This window comes from Stegodyphus dumicola, chromosome 1, assembly GCF_044657685.1.
Source record: "Stegodyphus dumicola isolate Sdum_Otavi_A_Nest chromosome 1, ASM4465768v1".
Taxonomy (NCBI): Eukaryota; Metazoa; Arthropoda; class Arachnida; order Araneae; family Eresidae; genus Stegodyphus; species Stegodyphus dumicola.
In genome coordinates this window covers 78,474,132-78,493,098 of record NC_140768.1, presented here as the reverse complement: position 1 = coordinate 78,493,098, position 18,967 = coordinate 78,474,132, and the positions used below count along the sequence as shown (strand labels likewise).

The window sequence follows — 18,967 nt, the reverse complement described above, 5'->3', positions numbered from 1 at the left end:
GGAGGCATATTTAAAATTTGGTTTCATACCAGGTCCATTAAACGGTCAACTTTTGTCTTTTATGCCAGTAATGCCTGACCAACGAATCAATGAAACTAGGTCGTCTTGAGGCACATTTGAAGGCGAAACATAATGCTAATATTAATTCGGATTTGAATTATTTTCACACTTTAAGGAAAATTTTTGAAAAAAGAGTAATATTAAAGTCTCTATTTACTGCTCATAATGCAACTGTTAATCGTGCTCTTGAGGCTATTTATCAAATTTTAAAATTTTATTACTCATCGCTTAATCTGGGAAAAGCCGTACTATAGGGGAGAATTGAATGATGACAATGACGTTAAAGCTATGCCACTAAATAACAATACTGTTTGCAGAAGAAAGATTAAATGAGGATATTGAAATACAAGTTGTTGAAAAGCCGGGAAAAAAAAAAAAAAAAAAAAAAAAAAAAAAAAATTCGGTGCAAATGGATGAATTAACTTTGAGAGACAGTGAAGCCGTACTTGTAACTTATGTAAGCTACATTCATAAAGGGGATTTTGCCAAAGAAATGTTCTTCTGTAAATCATTAGAAAGCACCACTACCTCCAAAGATATTTATAGTAAGTTAAAAAATTACTTAGATATAAAAAATATACCAATAAAAATATAATACATCTTGTACTGCAGATGGTGCTCCTAATATGATGGTTCAAAAATGAAATAAAGCAGGGAATAAGAAAAAGGGTTGCTTAAAATTGATAAAAGATGAGAATCCAGAAAATGCTTCTTGTGCATTGTGTTATTCATAAAGAAAACCTGGTAGCTAAAAACAATTCGCCTTTCTAAATGAAATACTAAATTCAGTTATAAAGTGTATCAATGCTATTAAAGCTAGGGCAAAATGTGAACGTCTTTTCAAGTTATTTTAGGGAGAACAAAATGAAGACTATATGAGACTTGTACGTCACACTGAAGTAAGAAGGCTGTCGAAAGGGAACTGCTTGGAAAGATTTATGGAACTATTTGATACTCTTAGTTATTTTGTAAGCGACAAACCTGAAATGAAAAATCCGTTAACGGATGATAACAAGGCAATTGTGGGTTATTTAGCCGATATCTTTGAAAAATTAAATATATTAAATAACCAACTTGAAGGAGCAAATAAAACTTATGTCGATGCAAAAGGAAGATATTTGGTTTCATTATCTTTGTTGAATTATTGAAAATTTTATCGGCTGATTTAAAAGATTTTGTAACTTAAAACAAATTGATTTCCCAACTTGGATGATGCAGCCAATGTTAGTGGATTTGGCTGATACTCGTATTTCAAATATGCAGAAAAAGAAGAACTCGCAGAAATGCAAAATGATTAGTCAATTAAAGCTTTATTTAATATAAACGGAGCGATGGCATAGCTTTGTGAGGAAACCAGAATCAGATATCCAAATGCAACAAAATTTGCAAGAGAACTATTGTTACCGCTTCCATCTTCATATTTTGCTGAATGCGGATTTAGTGCCATAAATGATTTGCTGCTTAAAAAAAAAAAAAAAAAAAAAAAAAAAAAAAAAAAAAAAAAATATCGGTTGGATATAATGAAATCGGGAGACTTGAAACTCAAGTTATCTAAATTGGAACCTGACATAAAATTTCTTTGCAGCAAGTACCAAGCGCAAGGAACTCACTTAATTTAAATAATAAAAATTACTAATACTTAAAATGAAAAACTTTCACTAAAATGAGTTTTTTCTTGAATTTCAGTTCACCATGTTTTTAAAGTTCACTTACTGTGTTTGCTCACAAAATTTCGTAGTCCTTTTTTCTTAAAAGCTATCATTCAAGTTTCTTTCGTGAACATTTAAATTTTTAAATATTAAAAATTATGTATATGCTAGGGGAAGCTTAAAAATTTTAGAAAGGATTAGGTGGGGCATAGCACAAAAAAGGTTGGGAAACACTGCTTTGCGGTATCATACTTTTGAAAATTACAAATATTGTAATACGGGTAGTTCGATCGGGGTTCGAGTTTCAGGGAACGGGATAGCTGCATTGGAGTTTTTGTGGATAACATGGATACATGCCCTTTTCCCTTTAAATGTCCTCCACGAAAGCATCTCTGCCAGCCAAGAAAGGTAATATAGAAAGATATCGCATGTGTGCTTTGCCGTAATCAAATGACCCCCCCCCCCCGAAAAAAAATTAAAAGATATCTTTTACGTATGTTGAATATTAATTTAAAAGTTATGGTTTCAAATCACCAGCCATACACATGTTGAAGTTCAATATTTTGCGTTTAATATAATTCACTTTGCTGCTACCTCTAAATCGGCTTTCTTGCCATCGACTGACTGCAAATAGTTTAAATTATATAGTTTTGGCAATTTCCTCCCCTCTCCAGTTTTGTACCTTTCACTCCTTTTACAAAACATATTTAGTTAGATAAAAAGCATTTTCATAACTTCCTTCTTAGAAGATCGGAGCAAATATTTGAATTTTATCTACTTTTTATTAAACGTCGTAGAGTAAAATATGAAAATTTAATTAAATTAATAAATAATAAAATATGAAATTAATGATTAGTAAAATATGAAAATTACTAATTTTTAATTAAATCTAAACTATCGTAGTTGAAAAGCCTGCCTTTTTTGATTCATTCCCTAAAGAGAAACAGTTTATAAAGTCATTGATTTAAAATAATTGCATCATTAAATATTTCAACCAGTGTTAGCAAAATCAAAGGGTTCTGTTTAGAGAATGAATAAAAATGGTAGGTTTTTCAACTGCAATAAAAATACGACGCTTTATTTATACATAATTTCACTTACTTTAACAGTAAAATTTTCATTATATATTATAATTATAGTCTGTTACTTTAGAATAATCGCTTCCGTCTTATTTTCCCATCTTGCCTTGTAACCATGGTAAAAACAGCTGCGGTAGATGGTAGAGTCTACTAATTGTTCTTTTCGCACTTCATTTCCGTTTGGCGCGTCTCCTGTTTCTTTTGACGTTCTTTGTGAAAAAATGAACACAAATGAAGATTGATATGAATTATAATCTTAAATGAGGAAGAAAAAAATAAGTGCTGTGCAATGATGATGACATGCGTTACGATCACAAATGAAGGAGGGTCGAAAAGACCTTGAAGTGCCCCCTATAAAGTAATAGACTATGTTATGGAATTTGTTGTCTTCATGTTATGGAATTTGTTATGGAATTTGTTGCCAGCTTTACGAAACTGCCCGTCTAAATATATAGTATAAATTCTTGAACATATATCCTCTTCTTTTTAAGCAGTCGTTTATTTTATTTGTACAAATACCACTTGACTTCATCTGCACACGATTTGAAAATTTGTACTAGTGCATTTTTAAAAGGCCAAGAGAATAAAATGACAGTGGTGCTTCAATTCTCGACGTAGATGAATAGTTGTTGAAGAATTTATGTGGATTAAATAAATAAATGAAATAAATAATTCCTTTTCCTCATTTAAAAGCCTATTTTTCTTCAAATGCTTCTGGCGGTCCGAAACAGAGCACCCGTTACCTTCTTGATAGTCTTTTTGAACTTTTTATATTTGATTATTCATTTTCTCATGTCAGAAATGTTTTGGATATTATTTATTTAAAAAAAAATATTTTCCATCCTTTTTTAAATGTTAATATTGCATTAAAAATTAAAAGTTAAAAAAAAAAAATTCGACGAAGAACAAACAGTTTACTTAATGAAAACTTTTGAACTAATTTTTCAAATGTTTAATTTCAAATGCCGTTTGGTTATCTTTACTAGGTTGTAATTTTTTCACTTATATGAGTTTACATATCAGTACATGTTTTTAATATTTAACTATGTTTTTAAGGTATGAGTATCGTTATTCAAGGCTTGGCATAATAAAACTCCTTCCGAATTATTCACTCCAGGCTTTGCATGTAGTTTACTATGAAAGAAAGACAAATGCAGTTTTGTTCTATGTATGCGTATTATGCGTCAGTAGTAAGTGCAGGGATTTCCATTTAAATTGAATGAGTCAGTTACGTTACTTCTGATATTGCATTCCATGTTAAAATGGAATTTTAAATCGGCAGAGACATGAAACGTCATCGTCAACGTATGATAAAGACACATGATTAACATTCATTAACATTTTTTATTTTCCCTTGGTGAACATATTTCACAAGGATCCACTAGCAGCTAAGCTGCTAAAATTGTAGACCACTGATACTTTGACCTGCTGCCAGCTTGCATCGTGTTCGAGTTTTCTTGTACCGCCTTCCTTTTTGATTCAATGGCCGAACATTAAACATTAATCGGAAATGTTCAAAGCTATTTGTTATTTACCTCAGTCTTTACTGAGAACGTTACCCAAGATTCACACAAGATTCTATCCTCAAGAAGGGGAATAAATAACTGCAATCATTCATACCTTCTCCGGGATTCGAATCTGGCAGAATCTGATGATATGGTAGCTGGCTTAGCTATCTGCCATATTGAACAGGATGGATGACTTACTTTCTGTATGTATATTTGATACGAATTGTCTTTCTTATACAGAGTATCGCTTTTCGTAAACAGATATGAATTACATACTCTATGACGTTATTAATCGTTTCATAGAGTATGATATAAATTACATAGTCTATGAAGCGCTAATAACCCAATTTCATTTGCATTATGTTGAAAGTAAGGTAGTTTATACCTGTACGAAACAAATTCTGATAGCAGTTTTCCGAAATATTTTATCTGATTTCTGTAAGGTTTTCTATGTGTTATTTGCATTCTCTGCGTTATTGGACATTAAAATTGGGGACGAACATATTTTTAAAGTTGTAATGCTTTTTTTTTGGTCAGTATGCGATATCCCTTAATTTTGTTTCTGTTTCAGTTTTTGACTGTCATTTAACTCTTTTCCCTTTCCTATCTCTGTTCAACAAGTAATAAACCACAAGCATTTAAGTATTTAAGACCGCTGATCGCTGGTGTGCAGGTAGTTATTGGAATATGACAAAGCACATGAAAGCTATCTGTCTAAGAAGAGGGATGCCTTCGTGGAGGAAAACTGGCCTTTTTTCCTCACGTTACACACTGGGGGAAAACACGAAAACCAACTACGCAGACAAGCCGTTCCTATGCGATCGAAACCGGGCCGAACTCTCAGTATTTCAGTGGTTTTTTTAGTTTAATCACTTGACTATTGGTTGAGCTCACAGGTATTCGACCAATATTCGAATTCTTACGAATGGGATGGGTGGTTGGATGTTTTCATGTTTTTTTCGATTGTAGTGTAAATACGGCTCAGTTTTCTTTAGAAAGGCCTTCCACGAAGACATCCATTTCCTTAGGTATTGATCAGCATTCTTGTGTTTTGTTACATTCAGATATTCTAATTCAGCCTTAACAAATAATATGTATTAAAATTTGCAGGGCTACTTATTCAGAAAATTGACAGAAATTAATTATTGAAAAATGTAAGAAGCGCATGCGTAATAGTTTCTGAATTCTGTCATTATAATACACCTGATTTTTTAACAGCACAAAATATGAGTTTCAGAAGTCATTAGAGTCAAATAAAATATCGCTTACAAGCACTGTTTTCTAAAGACTCCGAGGAATAAATAGCTGTTTATGAAATTAATGAAAACGTAAAATATTTTAATGTTTAATATGTATCAGCTGTTAGATTTTTATGAATTTTGAACTTATTAATTACATTTATGTATGAATACAATATTTATTGGAGTTGGTTCTGAGAATGCTTAAATTTAGAGCTTCAACAATTCTACCTTATACTTCATCCTTAGTTTTAGCCTTTAATGAAAACTCAAGGAACCATTAACTAAGCAAATCTTGGAAAGAATAAATGATACCGAGGCAGTTAATTTATTTTGCATTAAATGGAGAGCGATGAACGTGTTACGTTAATTACTGAAAACGAATTTAGATGAGTTTCATAAACATGCTAGTTTAGGGAAAAAAGGGTTTTTCTATTGTAACACCATTGATAGCGTGGTAGGTATTAACAAAGCGATTTTCCCATTTAGTGCTAATTTAAGAAAATTTCTTGCGTCACATTTAATGTGTTCTGAGTTAAAGTTTCCGGATCTGTTCCATCTTAATTTTTTCATTTAATTATCACGGTTAGAAAACGCTTTCAAGGGCTCTTGTGTGATCAAAACTCATCTTTTAGTTCCTTCTCTTCCTGTTCTCAAATTAGGTTAGAATAATTAGCCGTTAATGACAGTAATTCTCATTTAAAATGCTGATGCCACCTCCATTAGCATTTCACCTTTCTCAGGCTTCTTGAACCGTGTGTAGCTTCTCCTCGAATCATGCTTAAAACTATTGATTTTCAGAAACTTGAAATAATTGGATTACCAATTTCTTCTCTGCCAAGCTTTCCTCTTTGCTTCCGTCTCGTCGCAGATACTTTCAGACATCGAAAAGAAAGTGACGCCAATGTGAAATCAATTCGTCGGCTCTCATGATTTTGGTCTTTAAAAGATTCAAATTTGATTTATTCTGCTTAATATATTGATGATCACTAATCTTTTCCTTCAGCAGAAATGGTCTGATATGGCCCAAACGGTTAAGAAGTCTGTTTCATTTATTACAAGATGATCAGTTGATTTATACAGAATTGAGAATTCGTATATTAATATTTTAGTTTAATCACATTTTGATCTAACAATTTAAATATTTTTGCTATATTTTGAGGAAATACAAGATATTACTGTACTTTTTTACAAGTTTCGGCTGGAATTAGAATTCGGGGTGTCTATTTCGATGTAGCCAGAATGCTCATACCTGTTAACTTATGCTGGGGTTAATGAGACTGGGAAGATTTGACTTTTAATAACAAGATCTGATTGAATTTTTCAGCCGTTTAACATGACTGTTGCTGCGATTCATAAACACAGGAAGTAATGCACTGTAGTCATTGCATGCATTCTTATATTGCCTAATATAAATAATTTCGATGAAATGTATATATTGAAAAACATTATTTCTAGATTTCTTTTGTTCATTACACAGTATTTTAAATAGTATTAATTATATACACTAGATTTATCTTTTTAGCTTTTTGTCAGCCAATTATATTTTGTCTGTCCCTGACAATTATATACTGATATATGTGTAGAGTACTTCCTTGAATTTCAACAAAAAATATAATTGTTGGTTGAACTATCCTCAGAATTTAAAGGATTAGAATTTTATTTATGTTCACCTTTCACTGTCAGTAATAACTTCGATTTCACGTTTAATATTACTTTCAGCATCGGTTGAATATTTAATAATAAGAATCTTTTTTATGCTATAGTTATCACTCTTTCTTTTTTTTTATTTATATTTTTAAAGCCGCTTATTGAAGTACTAACTAGAAATAGGTTGGAGAGAGAAATTACACGAACCTCCTTTGTTGTTCTTAATTTTTTTTTTTTTTTTTTTATGTATAATATGTCGTTAAAAATGGGAGCAAAATCACACGCTTAAAAATATTATTTGATTATTCAATCACAGTAGAACAACATGGCATGAGCAATGAGGAGGATTTTTATAAAAGATTGATTACAGTTACAGTAAATTCATTTGTTGAACTAATGTAATCCCAGAGCTCTTACATTTTTTTACGACATATAGACGCTTCTGACGGCAGTGCTTGAGAATATTGGGTACATCTTAGACTCATACAAACATCAAACGGTTCCTGGATAATTTTGATGCCAGATATTCTGTTGGAACATATTGAGCAAATTACCAGATGACTGTAATTCGTATTCTAACAAGTTCCGTACGTGTTCTATTGAGGAAAGATCTGGCAATGTGGAAGGTCAAGAGGGCATTATAGTACTACACATGTATTCCTAAAGAAGGGCTAATGGACATCATTTTCTTTGAAGTTTCCGATAGACAGATGTAGCGGAAAGTATAATATAACAAGTCGCAGAATCTCCTGAATCTATCGCACTTGAGTGTTAAAAAGGATGAATACCATCACAGGCGGTTCTCCAAATGGTAACGATAGATGTAATGAATGCATGTCAGTTCAATGATTTGAGGTGAAGAGTGTTAAATAAGGTTATTTAAATATGGCAGAGAACACGAGGACTATCTTCGTTAGAGAGGTACCTTTGTGGAGGACTTTCTGTGAGAAACTGGCTCATATTCACGTTAATGCTGGTTTCAACGGTTTTAACCATAGAGCCGTATAATTCAACTGAAGAGCCAGTCAAACGTTTTTTTCTGCATACGCTATCCGACCGAAGCAAAATCATACTTCGTAGCTGGACATGTTACGATTGTTGTTTGATACTTTCCAAGCTTCGTGGCCGCGATATTAAACTAATCGTTGCCTTTGCTGCTTGAGTAGTAAGCGTTGCCGTTAATGCCGAGCGGTAGACGTCTGAACGAATGCTGGTAGTGGAATCCAGCCTTTCTTGCTCTGTGTTTCATGACACTACACCTCAGAGAGATATGGGAGATAGCGAACCTGTAATCCTGAGTGGGAGATAGTGAAGTATCTCCCACTCAGTTAACTGTCTCTACTCCCCTATTCTTCTTAGAAACTGCTGTCTTAAACCTACCATTGCCTTCATGACAATTTCGATTGCGCTGTTGGAACACTCATAACAGCATAATCTGTTTCTGTCATCGCTCGATATTAAGTCGAGCTTTGAAAGCTGAACAATAGTCATGTGGCTAAAGAAAACTGTTAGTTGTTCTTGTTTTGGTTCCAGGCGGCTGAGCAAGATGAGCTGGAGTTTTCCTTTTTGCGTTATTAAAGTGAGGTACGTTTTCTGCACAAAATCTTGTATGAAGTAGACAGCATACTTATGCCTTGTTATAATTAATGAAAGAAGTGCAATCTGTGACTCTTGAAGGCAGAAGAAAATATACTATCGCCTTTCCCCAATATTGTTTTTAATTTAGTAATTTATTGTAGCTTCATGTCCGAGAACAAGAAGTTTTATTTGCATTTGGTGAACTTTTCATCTGTGTGCTAATTAAGAGCACATTACGCTTTTCATGGAAATGAAACAAATTTAACATTTTAGTAATTAGAATTGAAAATATTTTTGGAACTGCACGTTTGAATGCTAAGAGGGAAAAATTTTAAACCTTATAAGCATGTTTATTTTATGAATCAGTCATTGTTTAGTTAAATCATTCAACAGTGGTAATAAATACATTGTAATATATACTTGAAATGAAAGAAAAGTTTGAATTCACTGCACTTGGAATTAATGCTAATCACGATATTTGATCTTCCGTATGTATTATATGAAGAAAGTATATTTTGCGAGAGATTTATTTGGGGATAACATAATAAGAGGGCTCACATGCAGCTTAGTTTTGAAATAAAAATTTATTAATCTCTCATAAAATTTATTAATTTCTGTATAATTCATACTTATGTTCTATCGTTATCGTTTTCATGCCTTATAATACAGGTAAAAAAATAAGTATGCCATACATTATATGTAGAAAATGAGTTTCATGCCTTATAATATCGGTAAAAAATATTAATGTTTTACTTAGCTCATTTTTAACAGAAGAAAATTTAATTATGTGTGTTCCTAGAACAATGTTTTTCAGATTATTTTAATTTTATGTAGTTATTATAGCTAAAAGAGTGTGTTGTGTTTCTTGCGATCTACGTTGCTCTTGTTTGTTTTTTAATTCAGGGAGTAATCCCGTTAACTTGGCTGAACATATAATGAGGACCTTTTTAGTGAATATTTTGAAGTACGTTAACGTGGCTTGTCTTGCCCATTCGCGTGGGTGTATGTTATCAGTGGAGCTGAAATCTTACAAATACTGTATCAGACTTTTATATTTATTTAGACCCAAGAAAATCATTTATTTGGAGAAAGTTTCCTATTGAAAATGCTTGGCTGATATCTATTGAAATAATTGATATTTTTATAAAATAACTTTGTGCTTCAGAACAGGCCGCAAGAGTGTCTTCTGTTAATTATAACAGCGTACGTACTCTTTATGTATACTCTTTTCATCGTAGGCGAAATAATCTAAGCGACTGAACAACTTGTATTTAAAGGTAATGATGAATTTTTATTGTAGTAGATATACGAATATGTAGCTTAATAAGTTTTTCTCTTCAAATTCTTGTAGTTTATATTAAAGACTTGTTAATTTGAGCGCTAATTGCTTTTTAAAGACCATCTTGTTTATTTTGAATCTTTAATGTTACAGATATCAAGGAAGTTTGGTCTTACCTATGACCATGCTGTCTGAGTCTGTCCGCTGAGCTAACGTGTACAACTGGAGTATCAGCTGCGGCGCCGATTCTAAAAAACTATGCACCAAGCAAAGCGTCGCAGTTTGTTTGTCTTCTTTCATAGTCATTTGGCGTATTGCATTTTTTCTCTTCCGGGCTTCCATAACACTGCGGTGTTCACGGTCTTCTAAGTGATCTTTGGACAGGCACTTACAGAGCAAATGGAGGTACCTAGAAAGAAATTTAAAATATCGGTATACAGAGTTGAGCAATTAAAAGACATAAAGTATGGGAATGGCAATTGTACTTTTAGGCTTAACTATTTGCAATTGTGATGAAACTGTAATGGGATAGGACTTTTTTTTCCTCTTGGCATTATTTTCTAGCATAAAATTAGCAGATATCCGTCAGATATTTTCCTGTAATCAATTTCTATCACATGAACCTTATCTATGAAGTATTTATTTAAGTTACTATGAAATATTCTGCGTAAGAATGTGAGTATGAATGAGAAATAATTAGATATAATTTGTGAAATTTCTAGGTCGTCGTCATGTTCAGAAGTAAGTGTACTTACAATACGGCCCAGATAAGAAGTTCTGCCCTCCCTCAAGAAGTAAAATTTAATTTTTACAGCTCCGAAACTGAATCGAAAAACTATATCCAAATGTTTCAAGGATATGAAGTTGCTGCTTACTGAGTTTTCATAGTTAAGAAGTCTCAAGGCTATGATACGAACAATATTAAAAATATTGTTTCCTTATTTTCTGACACCAGTTGTTAAGTTATTTTCTTCCCTCACGTTCGGACGCGGTTCGTGTGGATTTGGAGTAAATAACGACGACAGATGACAGCACTTGATGGAATATCGAAACACACTTTATTGGCCGGTATTAATCAGGACAGCTCCAAAGTCACGTTTTAAGTCGTCGAAAATCTACTATAAACTCGCTGGAACAATCAGTGACAGAGCCTTCAGGTTATCAGGTTATAACGGTGGAGACAGCTTTACTGCAAAGCACCAGAGTACAGCACCCGACTCTGCTTGGCTGTTCTCGGAACTCTACGTACTTTCGAGACTCTCCGCGCTACAATTCGCGATTTACTCGACGATACACAGAGCACAGCTCCCGACTCTTCGGTTTAGTCGTTCCCGGAACTCAACACACTCTCTCGACGATGCGCTAACCGCGATACACTAAGAGACTCTTTAGATGCACTCGACGACCCACTCGGCACTCGCTGCCCGGCTGCCAACTCGATCGACTCCGCACGGACTAATTCGAGACACTAACTCAATGACTGACTAGCAGCTCTCTAGACGAAGCCGAAAGCTATATAAACCAGCAGGGTTTATATAGCTTTCGGCTTGTGTTCGAGAACATTCTGGGCTAAACCGGTAAGAATTCGTTCCAAAGTTTTCCGTCCGTCCATGGCATATCGCCAATTTTGTCGCCAAATGGTCGATTTCTCGCCAAATGTGATAATCCTGCTGTCTCTTTCCATTTTATGGCAACCCTAAAACTGCTTGCGGAGAAGCTATCTTACCGCGCCTGGACATTTCCTAACAATATTTTTATGAGATCTTACTATCGTGTTTCCCTAAAAACAAGACCAGGAGGAGTTTTCGAGCCAAGACCACTAACAGTCATTTAGGTCACCACTATGACCACCGAAAACCGCAATATGCTTTTGTTCATTTATATATGTGGTTTTAAATTTTATAAAATTTAAGCAATATTTAACATTATTAAGACACAATAACACGCCGAATAAATACTAATTCAGAAGTCAAACAACAAAAATCAGCGTTATATTTACAAAATTTTCACAGGACTAGTTTCGATGGTTTCACCGAACCACCATCCTCAGCTGCAAAACCGCAAAATTTTTTTTCAAAAAATTCTTTTGGTAAAACACACAGAGTAAGTTCTTCCTGTCTAATGTTCTGTTCTGATATTTGTTATTAGCACTGGGTTTGAGATAAAATAATCGAATAAGGTATATAGTTGAAACTGTATTTCGCCTCAAACCAGCATAAATTCGCCGAAGGTCTGAATATCTTGAAAATTAAAAATTAATACGAATTAATTTTCCTTATGTAGTCCTCCACGAAGGCAACCATCCTAAGGTAGATAGCTCTCGTATGCTTTGTCATAATCATTCAACCAACCACGAACTTAAAACTAATGGCTTGAGTTAAGATTGGGAGAGCTCATCAGTAGGACCAAGGCATTTGGATTACGGAGTACTTTGCAATTAATTGCAATTACCTCCACATCATCGTTCAGATAAATGAATTAAATAAGAGAGAAGCAATCGCTAAAGTTGATGAAAGAGCAGATAAGCTGAAGTCAGGAAACGCTAAGGGTCCTCATTGTTAGGACACAGGAGGAGAGTACAAGAGTTTATCACAATTGAAGGCGTTTAGCCCCCCGTAGTGAGTCAACTTTTTGCACTCAGTAACAAAAGAGAAGTCATCAGTAGGAGAGTGGATAAGATCCGTCTGAACATTAGTATGTTTGACTGAATTCCAATTCTGGCGAATGAGCTGCTGCATAGACTCATCGTGATTTTCCTCTTGTGTACTACACTGTCTACCAATAAATATTTGGAAACCTGTGATAGAAATGAAAAACAAAATTTATTCAACAGTTGGGTAGAGACTCTACGACTGGCAGTTACAACCTCAACCATTCGGGGCATGCTTTTCCACAAGTCCTTGTATGACGGCTGTTGGTATTTTTTTCCACTCGGCTACATCGGTAAAGAAATGATGTTCCTTCACCGATGTCGGACGGTTGTTGCATCCCTTAATCCAATTCGTACCAGAGGTTCTGTTTAGGGTTTAGGTCTGTGTTCTGGGCAGACCAGTTCATCCGGTTAACCCCGCTGTCACCATAACAAACAATCGCAACATGACAGCTTGCGTTGTCGTCTTGAAAGTAACATGGATCCTAACCCGTAAAACTCTCACAACGTAGGAAGCACACTGCCATCCAAAATAGTGCAGTAGACGTCGGCGTTCTGCTTACCATGAATTTTGACTAAGGATTCCAGTCCATATCAGGAGAAATACTCGTACCTCCAGACCATAATTCCACCTCCGCCGAACTTTACTTTGGGCACAGTGCATTGTGGCTGGAGGCGTTCTCCATGCTGATGGCCAGACCCAGACCCTGTCACCCGAACGGTAGAGGGTGAATCTTGATTCCTCGCTTCAGAAAACTTGTTTATATTTTACTGATCTATCATCCACTGTCGATGTGCTTTGCACCACATTAACCGAGTACCGCGGTTGGACTTTTAAAATTAAAGGCTTGTGGGCGGCTGCACAATTATGAAAACCAAGCAGATGTGCTTTGTTACGGGTGATATTCATCGAAACAGCACTCCCGGATGCCTATTGAAGCTCCTGGAGTATCTGGGCAATCGATTGGGTGCGGTGTTTCCCAATTTCTCTGTTCAGCACCCATCGGTCTCTATCTCCCAGTTTCGCGAGTCTCCGACAATTACCGCTGATGTTCCACTTCTGAATTACATAGGCTACTCTCGATTTTAAGTTATTTAGCTCGCTAGATATGCCCCTTAAGGATCGGCTACTTATGTGATACCCGATGATTACGCCTTTCTCGAAATCAGATAACTTCCTACACAACATTTAACGGCGGAAGGCATGATGTATATTAGAACCGCAGATATTGGCATTTGCATGAGTGCCAAAATACTTATTGGTAGACAGTGTGTGAATCCACCGAAGGAATCAGATTTTCTTCGAAAAACTTTCACGAAGCCATCTCACCTTTTAGGCAGATAACCCTTCTCGTGTTTTGCCTCATTTAATTTCATAAAAAAGCAAAACCATTATTGAACGTTTCCACTTCTCTAGTTTTCTGAACTTACCCCGTTTTTCATTGCTAACAACACCAAACAGAGAAGCAGACTTTATTTTGTTATATTATTAAAGATTGTCTATAGTGCACATTAAGTCTTTAATTAACAAATTTTTTATTGCATTACTTATTAAGAAATTTATACGTAATAATAATATTTGCTAACAAATTTTTTATTGAATCACTTATTGAGAAATTGATACGTAATAACAATGTTTGCTATACAAAGTACTTTAATAATAATGATTAGACAGGAACGGCAGCTAATGCTTTGAATTATAAATGCCAGTTATTGAAAAACTATGGTACCATTTATTCTTAGTGCTAAAAAATAATAACTGGATTGAAATTGAATGCACAGGATGAAGTTGTAGGGAATTTAACCTCTATTTGCAGCAGCGTTTTAGAATTATGATGTTCGTATCATTTTTCCTTATAATTCTTGCTTATTTGTCATGCTTACTTATTTGTACTCATATTATTTACTTATGACCGTACTTATTTGTAGCAAAATAGTTATAAAACTATTTTTGCTAACATATAATATTAATGCAACGTAAGTTAAATTTAACAGAAATCTCTTTCCTTGCCTTAAAATATCTTAACGATTATTTCTAATTTAGGGAACTGAAACATGCGTCTTAAAAAATTGTGCAGATTAACTTGGAAAAATTATACAGATTCCAAACTCACTAGCGGGAAAAGTTGCTTTCGAAAAAATTAGTGATGGTTTCCTTTTTCACTATTAATTAGGTTATTAGCTTTTAATTAAGGAATATAAGTTTTCCGTCAAATTAAGGAGTCGAGTGATTATAAATGTAATTACTCGAATATTTTACGAAGTTGTTGGTGTCTGCAACTGCAGAATATGTATAAATCTCAATGATATTGTGATTACATATTTAAAAAATAAGTTTGATTCCAAAAATTAAAATAGCTTAAATGTTCCTTATTAAGAAAGTAATATTCTACGGAATAGGAGGGGAGAAGATAAACTACTGAGAGATTTATTATCTAATTTGAATCGTGCGTTCATTAATTCGTTATTGCGCTTTTGGTTTAGAATAAGGAAACAAAAAGGTTACTTTTGGTGTAAAAGACAATTTTCAGTTGCATTCATAACTTTGGTGTTGATCATCAGAGTTATTTACAAGAAAAACTCATTTAGTGTAGATTCATGCATAAGAAAATTACATCGTGTGGCAAAAAAATCATATACCATCTTAAGTGATTAATCAGTTAGCACTTTTTTTTTAACTTTACGGAAAACTTTTCATTGTTAGTTTTAGCTTGAAATTTGTTTTAAATTCACTAATTTTAAAATGTGTGAGATAAGACAGCTGTTGAAGAATCTTCTGGCCAGGCGACAACATTCAATATATGTGTTAGAGATTTACCAGCATAATAATAATTCATTGCATATTTTGTAAGATATACAATTTTTTAGGGGGTCTGCATTTTAATAGTAAGATTTATTACATTTTCTACCTGATCTAATAAATGTTAAATTCATCCTCCTTTTTTTTTTGCTAATTTTTATGATAAAGAGGAGTAACGAAAACGCAAGATCCCTTTATAGAGTCATTCGATTTATCGAAGCCAGAAACAAGATAAAACATATTTTTGCTAATTTTTTATGGAAATGACGATTAACGCATTAACACACAAAGTCCCTTCATAGAGTCATTCGGTTTATCGAAGCCAGAAACAGGAAAAAATTAGGAATGCCTTCGCCGGTATTCAAACACCATACCTCTTTATGCTAGATTCCAGTTGCATTAAGAAGGCATACAGTAAGGAAGGAGAAAGTTCTTTACATTCTCTTTCCTTACTATGTACAAGGCTCACCAGCGGCCGAGCGGTAAAATCGCTGAACACTGGTAGTTCGCTCCGAGGTTCGAATCCCTCGAACGGGCTGGTTGCATTTGCGTTTTCGTGGTTTTCCCCATGTGTAACGTGTATACGAGCCAGTTTTCCTTAGATAGTCCTCCACGAAGGCATCCATCCACTTAGGAGATAGCCCTAGTGTGCTCTGCCGTATTCTCAGTACACCAACACCTTACTATGTACCTTCATAATAATTGCTATACAATTTAAGGGTGACTGTGGAGAAGAAGACTCTGTTGCCAAATCCACATGGTAACGAATTATCATCCACCACATTTTAGTTTGGACGCCACTTCTAGAGTCATTAGGTTATCGAAGCAGAAAATTAGCAATGCCCTTTCCAAGATAAAAACATCGGATCTCCCGATGCTAGCCGGAAGTACTTCCAGTTATGCTAAGAAGGCACTAAAATTTCCATACATTTTTTTGGTAGAAGAAAAAAAAAGTACTATTCTCGCTTGATTCTTTAATCTAGTTTGAAATGCTAGGAAACTAGATGAAAACTAAGGAAGAAATGAGCTAGTTTTCAATCGCTTTAAATACGTTGAAGAAATTTATTTTCTTGCTGAGCCTGATCAAGAACGGGCTCACCAGCGACCGAGTGGCAAATTCGCTGAACACTGATAGTTCGACCTGGGATCGAATCTCGGCGAACGGGCTAGCTACAGGGTCGGTTTTCGTGGTTTCCCTCGTGGTTAATATGGATAGAGTCAGTTTCCCTTAAAAAGTCCTCCACGAAGGCATTGCTCCTTACAGGCCTTCGAGTTGCTTTGCCTTAATCAGTTAGCCTAACCTAACATAACGTGATCAAGAAGATAGTTCACAGGAATCTTAAACGATCTCCCACTGTGGTAAATTGCAAATTTAGCGTAGGAGGGAGGCAATCCTCTTTCTTTAAGTAAATATATCTTTGATTTATAAAAGAACTCAATTATCCGAATATTCAGATGAATTGTGTGCCTAGTTTGGTATGCAAACAGAGACGGTCTATAATTAGTTTACAAGATTTTATAGATCAGAATCAAATATCATATCCGTAACGTAGCAAAGTCTATACCAAGAGCCAGATTATTTTTATTGCATCTTGAAGATCAAATTTTTGTATATTTGTATTGCGTTTCTTAATCGTGAAATTAGTTTGTATCTTTCTAACACATTGTTTATTCTGCTGTAATGTGAAATCCAAATATCTGTAACATTTAGTACTATTAGATAATGAAGTAAGCAAATTTATAGAAATCATTTTTTTAAACTCCGATATTTAATAATGAATACAGCAAGTTGCACTTCAAATGATTTAAGTAGAAAAACCCAGAGTTTCCCCCCTTATGTTTTAAACTAGATGTTTTTAGTTAGACTCTTTTTTTTTTTTCTTTAATTGAATTTGTCGCTTTGTTTTTCTTTCCCTATGATGTTCCCTCCTCAAGGAGCGAAATCATTCTGCCAATTATACTGAATCTAATGCGATAAAGTTGTACAGAATGTATTTATTTATCTTTTGTTGAGAAAAGGAAGATAAAAGATGCCTAATTTATGAGAGGAGGGTGGTAACTGGAAATTAAAGTTGTTAACTAAGATCGATCTTAAGATTTTAACGAAACATTTCAAGGAAATCTAATTCACTGAATGAAGATTTATTTTGTAAATTTTAGCTGGAGAAAAAGTGGTAGACGATTAAGATATTAAAAATTATATGGAAGATTAACTAGTTTTTTACCCCCCCCCCCCACGATCTTAGACATAATATTTTAAAGAAATTAGGTTTTTCGGAGCCGAGAAATATTAGAAATTGACAATGCCCTCGCCGGTATTCGAATTTTGGATCTTTGCACTGCTTAATGCAAGCTGTGTGTTTGAACTGTGAATCATATTGGCAAAAAATGCTATAAATTCTCAAGGATTCCAAGTTAATATATCTTGATGGCTCAACTGCGAATACGAGGACATTGTTTAGTTTTATATATGAAATCAGAATTATAAATTCAAAGAACAGCTTCAGCTATCATTATACAAAATGAAGAAAAGTCGAGATTTCATTGAAATATCAATCACGTTTGTTCCAGTTCTTTAACGATCAGATCGATCCATTGTCATCCGATGAATTATAAGTAGGGTGTGGGTTTTGAGTTTGATACCGTTTGATGTTTATTTATGGAATCATAAAAGTTAAACAGTATGTTTTAGAGTATTTTTATTTGATTTAAAGCCTTATCGACATTTTGAATGTTCCTGCTGAGTTCTGATCTACAGCTGACTTTGAAACTATGTCCCACTATTGCTCGACACTAGATTACTCGGTGTTATCGCTCGACACTAGATTACCCGGAGTAAATTCTCACTATTACTTTAATAGTTTTTTCATCATTAACTAGCTAAGATTTTGAATCTTTCCGGAACTGATATCAGTTGACTATAAATATTTGTTTTTGCAGTATTCCAACAAAAGAGAGGTTCGAATCCCGCGAACGGGCTGGCTGCATGGGTGTTTTCGTGGTTTTCCCCATGTGTAACGTGTATACGAGCCAGTTTCCCTTAGAAAGTCCTCCACGAAGGCATCCCTCCCCTTAGGCAGATAGCCCTAGTGTGCTTTGCCATAATTAAATACACCACACCACCCAACAAAAGAAATTCCGCCTGTAATTAAAATTCTCTTACCGTAGCTAATGAAAATACTGATTTACAATAAATAACTTTGCCGATTACTTTGGGATAATCGTTTTGAAATCTTCAGCATTCTTCATTTAGCTAACGTAAATGCAAGTTTGACAAGTTTAAATGTATGAGCCATTGGCAGCAGCCCAGAAATCTCACCATTATTTTTGGTTGAACCAGATTTATTTTCTTAGGGAATGTGATGCGAAAAATTAACATTCTTGAGAGCAGATAGTTTTTATGTATATGGGTTTTTCGTTGCAATTTACATAATTAAGTGAAGTCGCGTTTTCTGAAGGAGGGGTTTTTCTTGATA

The 18,967-nt window shown here is 34.3% G+C and overlaps 2 protein-coding genes across 3 annotated transcripts in view; one reads left to right on the top strand and one right to left on the bottom strand.

The window, feature by feature from the left end:
• LOC118185450 (ninein-like protein) overlaps nucleotides 1–18,967 on the top strand; it is a 212,267-nt gene that overhangs the window by 60,715 nt on the left and 132,585 nt on the right. The window lies entirely within an intron of this gene.
• The window catches only part of LOC118185451 (XK-related protein 4-like), a 46,828-nt gene that overhangs the window by 10,929 nt on the left and 16,932 nt on the right, over nucleotides 1–18,967 (bottom strand). The window contains exon 3 of the mRNA XM_035355297.2: nucleotides 10,218–10,450. Coding sequence (XP_035211188.1) covers nucleotides 10,218–10,450 — 233 coding nt within the window. The remainder of the gene's footprint in view (nucleotides 1–10,217; nucleotides 10,451–18,967) is intronic.